General features: G+C 44.8%; 1 protein-coding gene across 2 annotated transcripts in view; it reads right to left on the reverse strand.

Moving 5' to 3' along the window:
* DNAH7 (dynein axonemal heavy chain 7) overlaps positions 1 to 13,785 on the reverse strand; it is a 1,167,586-nt gene that overhangs the window by 285,096 nt on the left and 868,705 nt on the right. For both annotated transcript variants that reach the window (XM_069615701.1, XM_069615700.1), the window contains 2 exons: positions 11,960 to 12,093; positions 8,386 to 8,721 (listed from right to left, as the gene is read on the reverse strand). In XM_069615701.1, coding sequence (XP_069471802.1) covers positions 8,386 to 8,721; positions 11,960 to 12,093 — 470 coding nt within the window. The remainder of the gene's footprint in view (positions 1 to 8,385; positions 8,722 to 11,959; positions 12,094 to 13,785) is intronic.

A 13,785-nucleotide genomic window follows, 5' to 3' on the forward strand; every position in this document is an offset into this window, starting at 1 on the left:
ATTGGAGACAGTTGCCCAGGGTTACTGCCTACTCTTTCTACACATCCCTCCGAGTCATCCACCGGGGCACAGCTCTCTAAATGTTCCAGATCTGCTCCTCTTACAGGAAATTGTAGACCTGCTAGAGAAAGGTGCCACAGAGCCGGTACCTGTAGCCGAGAGGAACAAGGGCTGGTACTCCCCCTACTTTCTCATACCAAAGAAGGACGGAGGACTGAGCCCCAGATGGTAACTCTCAGATCCTTCAGGCCCTCCAGCTCCAGGACTGGCTGGTATCTCTGGACTTTCAGGATGCTTATTTCCATGTGCCAATCCATCTCAAACACAGGAACTACCCGAGGTTCGCAATTGGGGCTCTCATCAATTTCGAGTTCTGCCATTTGGGCTGACCACTGCCCCGAGGGTCTTCACCAAGCTAATGTCGGTAGTGGCTGCGAGTCTAAGGAGGGAAGGGATCCACGTCTACCCCTACCTGGACGATTGGCTGATCAGAGCTGTATCTTCGGAACAAGCTCAGATCCAGCTAGATTATTGTCTGCTACTTCCTTCACAAACTGGGCTTCTCCCTCTTCTCCCTCATTTTAAAGAAGTCACAGATGATACCATCACAGAGACTCCAGTTCATTGGAGCGGTCCTGGACACTTCCCTGGGAAAAGCCTCGCCACCAGAGGTGAGGGCTCAAGATATTCTGCAGATGGTCACCAAGTTTCAAAATGCCCAACGTTTCCCAGCCTTCAACTTTTTTTAGTTGCTAGGCCCCATGGCATCCTGCATCTTCCTTGTGCCAGTGGCTCGCCTGAGAATGAGATCTCTTCAGTGGGCACGGAGAACTCAGTGGTCGCAATTCTCAGGGAGAATGACAGATCTCCTCCGGATTCCGGACAAGGTAGCCCGTGACCTTCAATGGTGGGCCTATCCAGAGAACATCTTGGAAGGAGAACTGTTTTGGCAACCATGGCCGGAGATAACAGTAGTCACAGACACCTCACTCACGGGGTGTGGAGCCCATGCCAACGACTTGACCATCAACGGTCGTTGGTCTACATCAGAGTCCAGACTACACATAAACCTATTAGAGCTGAGAGCGATCAGACTAGCGCTGAAAGCTTTCCTGCCATCAGTACAGGGGAGAAATGTCCTGATAATGACGAACAACATGGTGGCCAGGGGCGTTGCTAGGTGGGGGCTGAGGGGGCTATAGCCCCATATCTTTTGGTTGTAGCCCCGGATAGAATCTCAGGAGCTACAGCCAAAAGACTAGCTAGCCCCCAGTCCCAACAGTTCCGACATCAGTTTAGCCCCGGGTCTTTTCCAGACCTAGCAACTCCCCTGACGGTGGCCATGCACTACCTCAACAAAAGAGGAGGCATAGGGTCACTGCCACTGTGCAGAGAGGCAATGCAGCTCTGGTTTTGGGCAATTCAGGAAGGAATCTCTCTATCGGCGGTCCACCTAGCTGGAGAGAAGAACTTGACAGCGGACGCTCTGAGCAGGCAGAGCAAAGTCTCCCACGAGTGGGAGCTAGCTCAGGAAGTCCTTCAAGAGATCTTTGCCCTTTGGGGAACCCCTCAGGTGAATCTGTTCGTCACCAGCACCAACAGGAAGTGTGATCTGTTCTGTTCAAGGGAATTTCCCCCGAGAGGAGCTCTAGGGGACACGTTCGTAGTGGACTGGGAGTTCCCACTCCTTTACGCGTTTCCACCAGTCCCTGTTATTCCTCAAATGATCAGGAGGTTGAGAAGATTCCGGAAAACCATGATCCTAATTGCCCCGGACTGGGCTAGGAGAACATGGTACCCGGACCTTCTAGATATGTCCATCTGTCCTCCAATCCGCCTTCCACTCAAAGAGAATCTTCTCTCACAGAAGGGAGGTCAGGTTCTCCATCCAGACATCAGAACCCTCAACCTTCACACTTGGCTTCTGAAATGGTGAGGTACAAGGATTGGGACCTCCGTGATGATGTCATGGAGGTGTTGCTTTTGGCCAGAAGGCCAGCAACAAAGTCTTTATACCGCTGCCGTTGGAACAAATTTTGCAGCTGGTGTAGAGAAGAGAATATCGACCCTTTTTCATGTGGTACACCAACGATGTTATCGTTTCTACTCTACTTGGCAAACTCAGGCCTTCAAGTTGGCACTGTAAAAGGATATCTCGCAGCGCTATCAATCTTCAAGCGCACTGCGGAGGAACCATCGTATTTCAAACTACCCCTAGTAATACAGTTTCTCAAGGGATTAACTAATGTTTATCCTCCAAGACCATTCCAAGTTCCCTTATGGGACTTAAATTTAGTCTTAAATTTCCTAATGGGTACTCCCTTCGAACCACTCCACTCTTGTTCGCTGAGATTTCTTACTCTTAAAACTGTCCTATTGGTAGCACTAACATCTGCTAGGAGGGTGAGCGAATTACAAGCTCTTTCTTGTAAACCCCCCCATACAATTTTCCATAAGGACAAAGTTGTCCTACAGGTGAAGCCTAATTTCCTCCCAAAGGTGGTTTCTGAATTTCACATCACTCAGAAAATTACCTTACCTTCGTTCTACCCTCCTCCCCATCCGGGGAACGAGGAAGAAAGGCTACATAGGTTGCACCCAAGGCGAGCTCTAAGCTTTTACATCAGCAGACTGGCTAGGATTAGGCAAGCAGACTAACTGTCTGTAGGATACTCAGGTCACAAGTTGGGACTACCCATAACAAAACAGACCATTTCCAGGTGGATCATTTTGGCCATTCTGGAGTGTTACAAACTGGCAGGGAAAGAGCCACCCCAAAATCTTAGGGCTCATTCAACCAGGGGTATCGCAGCCTCTTCGGCCCTCCAAAGAGGGGTACCAGTCCGAGACATATGTGCGGCTGCCACATGGTCGTCCGCACATACATTCACAAGATTTTACAACCTGGATTCCTCCACTAGTCAAGAGACCAGATTCGGCAAAGCCTTATTACATTCGGTTCATTCCTAAAAGGCATAGATGACATTATTACTCCCACCTCCAATTACATGCCACTGCTATGGGAGTCTATCAAAGATAAGGAATACGTCAGAGGACACAATCCCTTCGAAGAACAAGTTACTTCTTACCTTGTAACGTTCTTTCGATGGGATGTTCCTCTGACGTATTCCTTATCGCCCCTCCCATCCATCCCCGCAGTAATACTTCCCTTGTGGTTGCAGCTTACGCTCCTTCAAGGTCAATAACCAATTCAGGCATGACTTATCTTATGCTACAAAACGGAACTGAGCAACGGGCGCCGCGCGTGGTTATTTATGGGGATGGTGACGTCGGCGCTGATACGGTGGCTGTCGAGGGACATCGACTCGGCGGACGTCGACGCGCAGCGCTCTCTACTGAGAAAAATGTTCCGAGGCCAGCAAGCTGGAGACGAATTATCAAAGACAAGGAATACGTCGGAGGACACAATCCCTTCGAAACATGCATATCTAAGCCTGCTTTTGGAAATAGAAATACAAGTGCGATGGCGGCACCTAATAGTGCTACTGTTCCACTTAGAAATGCATGGCACGGTCAGGAATGGCCACAATTCCTCGCGCACCGTCCTGCGACTGTTCTATGCAGGTGCAGAGGAATTTCTTTGTTTTAAAGCGCAAACGGGTTTGTATGCGCGTTAAAATGTGCAGAAACTCCCTTTGATTTGCACACAAGGGGTAAGAAAAGGCATTTCAAGATGCACATATCCACATGCCGTATGTAAACAGGAAACATCGGGCCTCTTTACGAGTTTGGAGGCAGCCATGCCCTTAATAAAGGGCATGGCTGCCTCCAAACTCGGGTCCGGGTCCATGGTCCCTGAATGTGTAAATACAGGGCCATTCCGACTTTGGAGGGCCCGGTATTTCCCCATTCAAGGAACCCGGACCCAGACCATCCCCATTCCCATTCCAGACCCCATAGGGCTCAATGGGAATGGGGAGCATGCTAACAATGGGCCCGTTAATGACGGGCCCGTTGTTAGCATGCTGGGCCACTCGCGGGACCCGCAAAGGACGTCTGGTCTGACCAGACGTCCAGAACGGGTCCCGCGAGGGTACCTCGTAATGAGGCGGTAGGGGGTTAACGGCGCCGGCACCTTTACCGGTGCCGTTAACTCCTTACCGCCTCACTTGTAATGAGGCCCCTCGTTTTTGTGCACTTGATGAGATCACTTGCACCAAACAATGTTTCGAGAATAAGCCCCAAAGTCCTCCGTGACTGTAAAAAGTAACCGTCTTCTCTTGAGCACTACTGTAGCTCAGTATCAACTGAAAGGTCAGGTCCTGATGGTGGGAAAGGTTCGCAAACAAACAAGTATTGCTTTGGCTTTTGAAAATACACTATGAGACCAGTCAGTCAAGAAAGTCCACAACGCACCCACCATTCTGACTATTTCATTACCACTAAAAATCCTGTCTTCAATGTCAAAAATTTGAAATCACAACTATGATTAATGCAAAAGGCATGCATGTTTTGTGCTATTTGTATAGTGGCTAACTGACTTGGTCATGGCCTCAAAGTGCTTCACGTTGTCTGGGAGTTTGTCAGACCATAGTGCAAAAACACAATATAAACAGTAAATTGTATTACAGGACAAGAAGATTACATGATAAACAGTGCATTACATTGCAAGAGAAGTACAATACATGATAATGTACTTTAACAATTACAAGCAAATGTTACCTTTTGGCAGAGAAGACAATTACTGTAGCGCGTATTTAGCAGTTGTTCAGTCACCCTATGTTACCTGGGGCAACCGAAACGTGGACCCCTTGCTTACTGTGCACAGAGAGCCACAGCTCCATCTCACTGATGAGGCCCAACAAGGCTGAAACACGTGGCTTGGGTTGCTGTTGGTGCTCTTGTTCAAAGAAGGTTTGCCTGGCATTTCGTTGCTGGACTGCCCTTGTGGGCGGGACAAAGACTTATATTCAAATGGGTATTCCTCCTTTGTGAAAGGTACAGTGAGCAAAAAGCAATGGCAGCGGACTCTCAAAGTGGGAAAAACCACAGAACAGGTTATCATGCCATGTTCTTTCTAGAGAGGAGCACGTGCTACCTTTTTTGTACTTGTCATGTAAAGTTATGCGATTTTGATTTTCCTGCAGGCTTAAAAGGCTAGCAGTAGGATTTCAAGATTGGTAATTATGATTTTGCCACCACTTTTGGTTTAAAATGAACACAGGGTGATTTAGCGGTTTGTTTTTCAGATCCACTTTGCTTTGGTCAATGTTGGGAAGTCAGACAGAAAAATTGGAATGCTTTGGGGAATTTTGGATTTCAGGCCCCCCTTACTGAAAGGCCTGTGTTGGGGAAGCGGAATAAAAAGGTTGGACTGATTTAAGAACAAAGACACCCCTCTTCCTTAAGGCTATCGAGGTCAGCTGGACAACAAGGATTACCCAATAAATTATAGGCTATAGTTTTCATCACAAACTGGGCAGTGAGCTTTGTTAATTTAAAATGTTAACAAAATTCACCCGTAGTGTTCTGCCAAATGGGGAACATTTTTGGTTAACTAGGCTAAGCATCTACGCAGTTTTGCCCCACCTCTGCCACCCATTATAAAGGTAAATGATTCAAGGCAAGCAGACTCCCCCACCTTTTGGTTCCCTAAGGCTCAGTTCTACTTACAGAGCAAGCCTCTATTTAAGGTTCAGGAAAACCATCTGCATCTCAGGACAGTCTGGAAAGATAGGGCAGGGGTCTGGTCACTCCACTCTCAAAGATGGCCTCTCGCTCTCCACCATAGGACCCAGTCAGCTTTGAGGACTTCCTAGGAATAGACAGCTCCTCCCAGATACACTCTCAGTAATCTTCTCTGGTGTCTCCTTACAGCTGTCAGATGGTAAGTTTCAGCAGCCTTCTTGATGGTATGTCTCTGTCTGTTCCTGTCTCTCCTTTTTCTGTCTCTCTGTGCTAGTACAATCCCCCTTATATAGCAGCGATGACCCCATCAATTTTACAATCTTGGGGAAGTACCCTGCAATAATCCCTGCTACTAGAATTGGACAGTTACCCCTCTCTCTCCTCCCAAACCCAGCCTCCAGTATTGGTTTAGGGGTTTGGAGCAACATATGGCAATTTCCATTTGGAATCACCCTTTGTTCTCCTTTCAACTTTTTGGCAAAACTAGTTATATATCACAACTTCATAATTTTACTAGCAACTGCCATACTAAACATATTTTCTGATTCAGCTTATCATGGATACCACCAAATCTGGACCATATAGCACGGCCATGTGGCACCTTTCTGCCGTTTCCATAAAAAGCACAGCAGTTATGAATGTGTAAGTTATTAAGCATATTCCTAATTTCATTTTCCACCCGCTCACCAACTCTCACATTTGGAACATGTTCAGACCAGCCAGAAACCTAGTTTGACTGGCCGTTACAGTTCCCAGAGTCACAGGAAATCGCCTGGAAATTACATAACAAATTGTGCATAGATGAAATGCATTAGCCTTATGAACGCTGAGAAAAAGGCCTAAATGGTAATAGTGCTTTTAAATTAATTGTGAATCTTCATGTGGAACAAATGGCCCCGACTCCTGCCTTCCGGCCATTTGTTTTCACTGGGCCAGCCTGTGCTCAGAGCTTTTTTGTATAATTCTCCTTTGTGCTGGAAGCTTGATCTTTGAAGTGGGTGCCCCCATTTTCACACATATTAGTCATACTCTAGCCAAGGGTAACTTTTTCTTGAAGTCAATGCTTTCAGAGTAACCAGGTCTGGAGAACAGTGAATTTCGATGCCTTTAGCGGGACATTTTATTGCGGTTCATCATTGGATGAGAGATGTGACATCCAGGCTCATAGTGGGAGTTTTCCTTGTGACGTTTTGCCACACACCAAGCAAAAGGGTTTGCCTTGGATTGACATTTTTCATAAAGACAAAGTGGCTCTTCAAATGTCACTGGAGTTTTGTAGGTGAAACATAATATACATTTCTTTTGGTCAACCCGCACATCATGTTTTGTTTTCCTGTCATTTTTCTGTGAGCAGTGATATTTTCTTCACTTTTACTTTTCAAACTCGTTTTTATTTGCACACACCTGTCCAGGCCATTTTTGTTTTCAATGTTTATCAATCCTGTTTTCCATGTGACAGGGATCTTCAATTCCTCCTTCTTTTGTAAATTAAAATGCTGCATTTCCATTGGTAATGACAGGTAAGCCCCTTTCCAAATAGCTCTTTAATTGTACTTGAAAAACAATAACAAAGGCCAGGCCGTTTTTGTTTCAGTGTTTAAAATCTTGCTATTCATGTGAAAGGGACTTCTGTTGGGGCCTTTAAATGCACCACACACCTACCCCAGATGGCATGGCAACTCACTCTGCCACCAATCTGGATATTAGCTTTTAGAAAAATGAATCTGAATTAAAGCACAGAATTAACATTTGAGCCCACAAATTGACAGAGAGCATATTAGCCACAGATATTACTTACTAACAACATGCGCCTTGTCCAAATGTGTGTGTGTGTGTGTGTGTGAACAATGGCAAAACAAAATTGGGCCCCGAAAAAACATGAATGCAAATCTGATGCAAAATGGCAACCTATCACACATTTTTCAGCTTGGCTTGGGCCAGTCACCTTACTGGATTCTTATCAGTTGGGGCCCCAAACTTTCCCATCGATCGGAAATATCTTCAACGCTATTTGACATTTTTGATACATCTTTTGTATGTTTCCAACAAAAAAGCGATGGATTTTTAAAAATCCAAGGAAAGGTTTGGAGTTGAGTCAGATGACAATTTTCAACACAAGTTTCTTGCAATTTTATCCAGTCGTGTTTTGCTGTGGGAACATAATTTCCCTATGAGAGTTGGAATGTGTGTTAGTTAGCCAAGTAAATAGCAACTCAAAAATTGCTCTTCCTATACTATCAAAGGGGAGTATGTTTCAATCGTAGGACTAAAGGGGCAGAAATGTATGAATACTGAATATAAGACTCCAATGTATTAGTTACATATGTATGTGTTGTTTGCTGATCACTCACACTGCCTGATGGCTGTTTCAGAGCGCTTTTTGGGAGAGCGAGGCTGCAAGTAAAGATAATGGGAAACGCTCAAGATAACTTAGGACACAAGTGAACATTGGTTACTAGTCTTTCTCAGGTTATACCAACTTCTTTTCCCATCCCATTAGAATTTTGACTGGTACTGACTGGAGTCATTAACAGTGTCCTCAAAACAGTATCCTCAATGATACCAACAGTTCCTCTCAATTAAAATATGAATTCAGATCAATCCTACTGGGTAAGCAATGATAGGGTCTTTACATGAATAAAGCGAGAGTTACCTATGGGATTTCGTCATCTTGAAACATATTGAACAAGGGTCATTGACACATACAAATATATAACAATGTTCTGTTCTACTCACCTTGCATCCAAATCTTCTGATTTTTCTGAATGGTCTATAGACATGACAAATAGGTTGATAAACCATACCAGAGAGTACTGGTACATTGGCTCGATATTGGCCAGATCAGCAATTGAAAAGAAAAGGATGGATGAATGGACAGCAATTGGCCGATAACCCATGCGGGCCAGATCAATTTTCTTCTCTGTTGTCTCAGCTACAGCTTGCTTTTCAGAAATTTCATTAGCAAGAACTTTGGATGAAGACAATATTTTGATAGCAGTTTCATCTTCTAAAATATTGCCTTCTGATGATGAAAGCACTTCTAAAATCTTGTCCTCAATTTCTTTCAACTGCCTAAACAGGTAAAAAGAAAATATTTGTCATATAACAAAATACAAATTGAATGCAATTTCCTAAAATGATGTTGCATTTAACCATTCACAAATATGAACATTAATTTTTCAGTAAGAATTGGAAAGAATGGAAGAGCCAGTTACTAAGGGCTTTAACTACATGAATTGCCTTCTTCCTTCAATCCAGCGCACCGAGACACATCTGGAGAAATAGTGGTCAATTTTCATTTTTACAGGGCTAGCATCTTCATTCAACTGTGATTCACAGGCAATCATGTGCTAGAAAAGGTTGAACGCTTCCTTGAACCTGTGTCTTTTAGACAATGTTCCTAGTATCTAGAAAAGGGTATTACAATCAAGTTTCTTGAAAGTGATGCCACTACAATACCACATTTAAGCAATACTGTCTGAAGAATGGCTATTCCCAGGTAGGTATGGGCTGGGGGGTGAGTCCAGAGGCACCCCGGTGTGTAGCAGAAAATTGTAAATCACCATACTGGAATACCTACCTAAGTGTGCCTTCTCTAGCTGAAACAATAATGCCACTGTACTAAGGACTAATTCCTTTGCTCTTGTGTCAGAAAGGAACTGGTTCACAATAGCAGTTGTGTGGATGGATAGCGCCTGAATCACGCCAGAGTGCTGGCAATGCAGAGTGGCTGGATGAGTTAGGTGTAACCTCTGAATAGGGGGTGTGGCCTTCTAATGTGAGCCGAGAAGTGCTCTTCAGGTGCCTTCAGCATAGCAAGGCCAAGCATCTAACAACGCCCTTAATACTGTTACCTCCCCTCTGGTACGGGCGCCACTGCTAGCTGGTCATAGATTTTTGTGCTGAAAGACTGAAACCGGCTTCTACAGAATATGCCTTTTAGACTTACAATAATGATGGAATCAGAAAAGGTTGTTTTAAAACCATATAGCATAGCCAGCATCATGAAAGCTGTGTGGCCCATGTAAACAGAACATTGTGTTTCTCAGATTGAAGGCTGCAAACTTTAGTACTATAGAAGTGAATATGCGGGTTCCCTTGTGTAACACTGTGGCGATATTACCTGAGGCGGCAGGCCGATACTGTCGGCAATGGCCCGCCTCACAATCCACCTGCACTTCTACTGCAATTTATGGGTGTTTGGTATGTGTACCCTCCCATTAATTGCCCAAGACTATGTAAATCCCCATGGCCATTCCCACCCACCACTGGCCACTCCCCACCCAAGGGTCACAGCCTCCTGTGATCTCTTTGAGCTAGCTGTATCATGCAGTAACATAAAACAATGTGCTGTTATAGGGCTGCCATTGCTATCTCGAAGTAGTCTTCTGAAAAGAACAGCTTAACTGCAGTTCTAGATCAACGCCTGGTGTAATACAAATATATTAAGCAATTCTGCCTTCAGCCACTTGATTTGTAAGAAATGTGTGTACACGCATCTGTTTTTTGTACTATTGGTAAAAAAAAAACATACATTGACAATGCAAACAACTTGTGTTCTTTGTACGCATTAGATAGCATCTGGCAGGTCCTGCCATCATATGTTCAGGTACTGACACCATTGGCCAGCTTTTGCTATTGTGTGGCTATGTAGTACCATTAAGGCAATGCCTGGCAAATGCCTACCCATGCTTACACAAAATGGTAGCGTTGCCAATGCGTGTTTCTCTCTGGCTTTCTAAGCATGTAGTCTTCAATGCCTGCTATATGATCACTAATAAAGGAGCATGCTGAGTAAGGGTGGGAGGTAATGCTGATTACCGTGCGTGAGCCCAGAGGCGTTGCTAGGGGGGGTTAAGGGGGCTGTAGCCCCTGGTCTTTTGGTTGTAGCCCCAGATAGAATCTCTGGAGCTACAACCAAAAGGCTAGCTAGCCCCCAGTCCCAACAGTTCTGACATTAGCGTAGCCCCGGGTCTTTTCCAGATCTAGCAACACCCCTGCGTCAGCCCATGCATTCTTCACCCTATTAGACTTGCAGGGACTCTAGTGATTTGCAGCTCGCCATTGTGCTATGCAGGCATGCGAGCACTTTCAGTATGCTGTGTGGTTGGCGCTAGATTACTTTTTTCCTTAAGCCCCGTTGCGGCTGATGCTTTTAGCTCCTCTGCATGCCTGGCTATAGAAAGACCCGCATTGTTTCTAGCTCTTTAAGTCAGTCTGTACGCCATCAAGCCGCACCCCATAATCCTTAAACTGCCTGGTCCTGCCACCCACACCAGAACACAACGCGAGCGCCATGACAGTCTAGTGCACAGTGTCGTTATTCAGCATGTAGCCTCTATGCTTATGGCTCTTCCTTAGAATGCACACCGCAGTTTATCGGCATCACCTACTGCTGGAGTGTGGAAAAACATGCTAGGATATGTATATCAGGACGGAAACACCTGAGCAAAAACCCTGCGAGGACACGGCATATGCAAGTTTGGCTGTAAAAAGCGACGATGGACACTGCGTGAGTGAGAGATGTGGGTCCTCTCACATCCTCCACGCGCACGCACGCCTTATCTCACCAGCACACGATAAAAAATAAAATATCATATCACAACAAGTGGTCTGCTGAAGAGGGAAAACAGCTTAACCATTAAAGAAAACATATCAATCACGGCCAAGCGATTTTACAAATGCACAGCAAGAAGCCTGTGCTACTTTGTCACTGTGCTTAGTGGGAAATAAATAGAAACTATGTACATTATAATGCAAATTTCAAGTCAATTCCAGTGTAGCTGATACGGAATGGTAGATGTCTCCATGAGCCCCCCACCACACGTATCCCCGAATTTGTCCCAGCATTTTAGTCAGTTTGGGGGGCATTGAGATACTGGCACTCGCTGGACAATACAACAGGTTTGCAAGTACAAACTTTCATGTTTATTTACACAATAACGACTGTCAGGGTTAAGTTCCCCTTCCAGTGATCCAGCTATTGCCATCACAGAGAGATGATCATCCTCCAGCAAAAGATTATCATAATGCCTTTAAAAACTGCTCACAATCTCCACACGAGACAAGAGGCCTTCGGCAGTCCCCGGAGAGGCAACCTGCAAGACTGCTGTGCACGTGAACTGTGCGCGCGCTGCAGGAGGAGAGCAACTGCAAAGCCGCCATTTGCTGAACGCACCAATTAGCCAACCGCAGCCGGAATGTGTGATTGTTTTCCGAGAGGAGGGATTACGCCACCGCAGCTCTGTGCTGCTCATCAGGTTTAAGGGGGACAGGCAGGGGCTGCAGGAGGCAGCTCTTCCACGCCTACCTTTTATTCTGAGCTCCCTGCAGAATTAAAGACTGCTTTTCTTCCTCGAGGTCCGGCCGCTCCCTGGCAACCACGATTCCGAGCAGTTGGTCCTGCATCCCTTCTGGGGTTATCATAAAGTTCAGCAGCGTCACCTGCACAAGAGGCATAAAGAACACATGAAAACATACACGGCGATGTGCAATACACACATTTATTTATCTTTAACACATTTTATCGAAGATAATACATTGCATTCCAAACATTAACCAGAAATCCTTAACAAGTTAATAGAGCTCATATAAATGGTAAACAATGAAAACATGTTCCATATATATAATTATCTAATCATTCTGTACCTTGCCACGTGTCTAATCAATGGAATTTAAAAGATAAAGCAATATTTATCATATTACTATTGTATTGTGTTATGAGACAATTGTCCCTAGTGACGTAGACACAACAGGGATAGGGGAGAAGAAAGAGAGAGCAGAGAAAAAAAAGGAAGAACGTGTCCCAGCCCATAAAGTGTAACCTTATACTGCAAATCATTCAACAGCATAATAAGGAGTTAAATGTATACATCGTTAAACGAGTCCCACACACGCCGATAATCATCCAACACGTGTTTCTTAATATACAATACTTTTTCTTTAGCTGACAGTATTATCACACCTTGAATCCAGCCTTCGTACCTGGGTTTCTCACTGCTTTCCGCATACACAGATTTATTTATGGTATTTCAATACTTTAAATGACCTGACTATAAAAGGTTGCAAGTTGCGCAATCTACAGATACACATTTGACATAATTGCACGTTGTTTGGAGGCCAGCCTGGAAAGGCGATTAGTCCTCCAGCTGGTGCTTGCCATTTTCAATTCACCCATCGCATTTCGCTCTCTGTATTTAGAGCCCAAAACAGCAATGCGTTTTAATATGCTGTACGTTTAGTACTGCAGAAGGTGCCTGGGTAATGCCACTGCAAGGCGGGATGCTCACAGTTTCCATAGATTAACTGTAGCAGGAGATTTAGATGGCATTGGTACACAAGTGTTTTAATGAACCTCAATAAAAGAGCTGCTACCAATGACATTGGAAACAAAGAGCTGGAGTCAGAACTCTACTTCCTTTAGTAAAATACAATGTAATGACTTCCACGCGCTCCCTTTTATTGCAAGAAAATGTCCATAAACCTGAGACTGGCACCCGTTGCTAATGTGTATATTTACATTGTTATGCAGGGATGGAATTAAACAAAGACGCCTTGATTACCATAGTTTTGCCTCTGAAAAATCACTATCATATACTTGAATTAAGTGCTGTGGACGAGCATGGTCGCCCTATTTGCATAGACATGCATATCGCCCAGCAGTTAAGGGGTTAATATGGCACCCACACATGTTAGATAACTCAATCTATAGAATTTAACTGGGTTTTGCTAATTTGGGAAAGTCAGAAATTCAAGTAAGGTTTTGTTTTCTATATACAAATGTGCGACGGAACCACGCAAAGTAATCATGGAGCTCAGGTTCACATGGTTTGCAAACTGGAGAATCAACAGGTGCACAACTAGGTAAACCCACCCGCTCCAAAGTGCTTCCAGCCTAGCCCATGACTATTCATATTCTGGGTCCACTACATTCTCTTAAAGCAAGGATCTGAAAATTAGGCTCCCCAGATGTTTTTCACTACAACTCCCATGATCCCACACCACTGACTATGTTGGCTGGGGCTGGTGGAATTTGTAGTCCAAAACATCTGGAGCCCCAAAGGTTGCAGACCCATGTCTTAGAGGAACAGGGTTCCTAATGGCAACATAGAGAGCAGTGGTCTAGTTGGTAAGAAC

Source organism: Ambystoma mexicanum, chromosome 9, assembly GCF_040938575.1.
Source record: "Ambystoma mexicanum isolate Mex_15411 chromosome 9, UKY_AmexF1_1, whole genome shotgun sequence".
Classification (NCBI taxonomy): Eukaryota; Metazoa; Chordata; class Amphibia; order Caudata; family Ambystomatidae; genus Ambystoma; species Ambystoma mexicanum.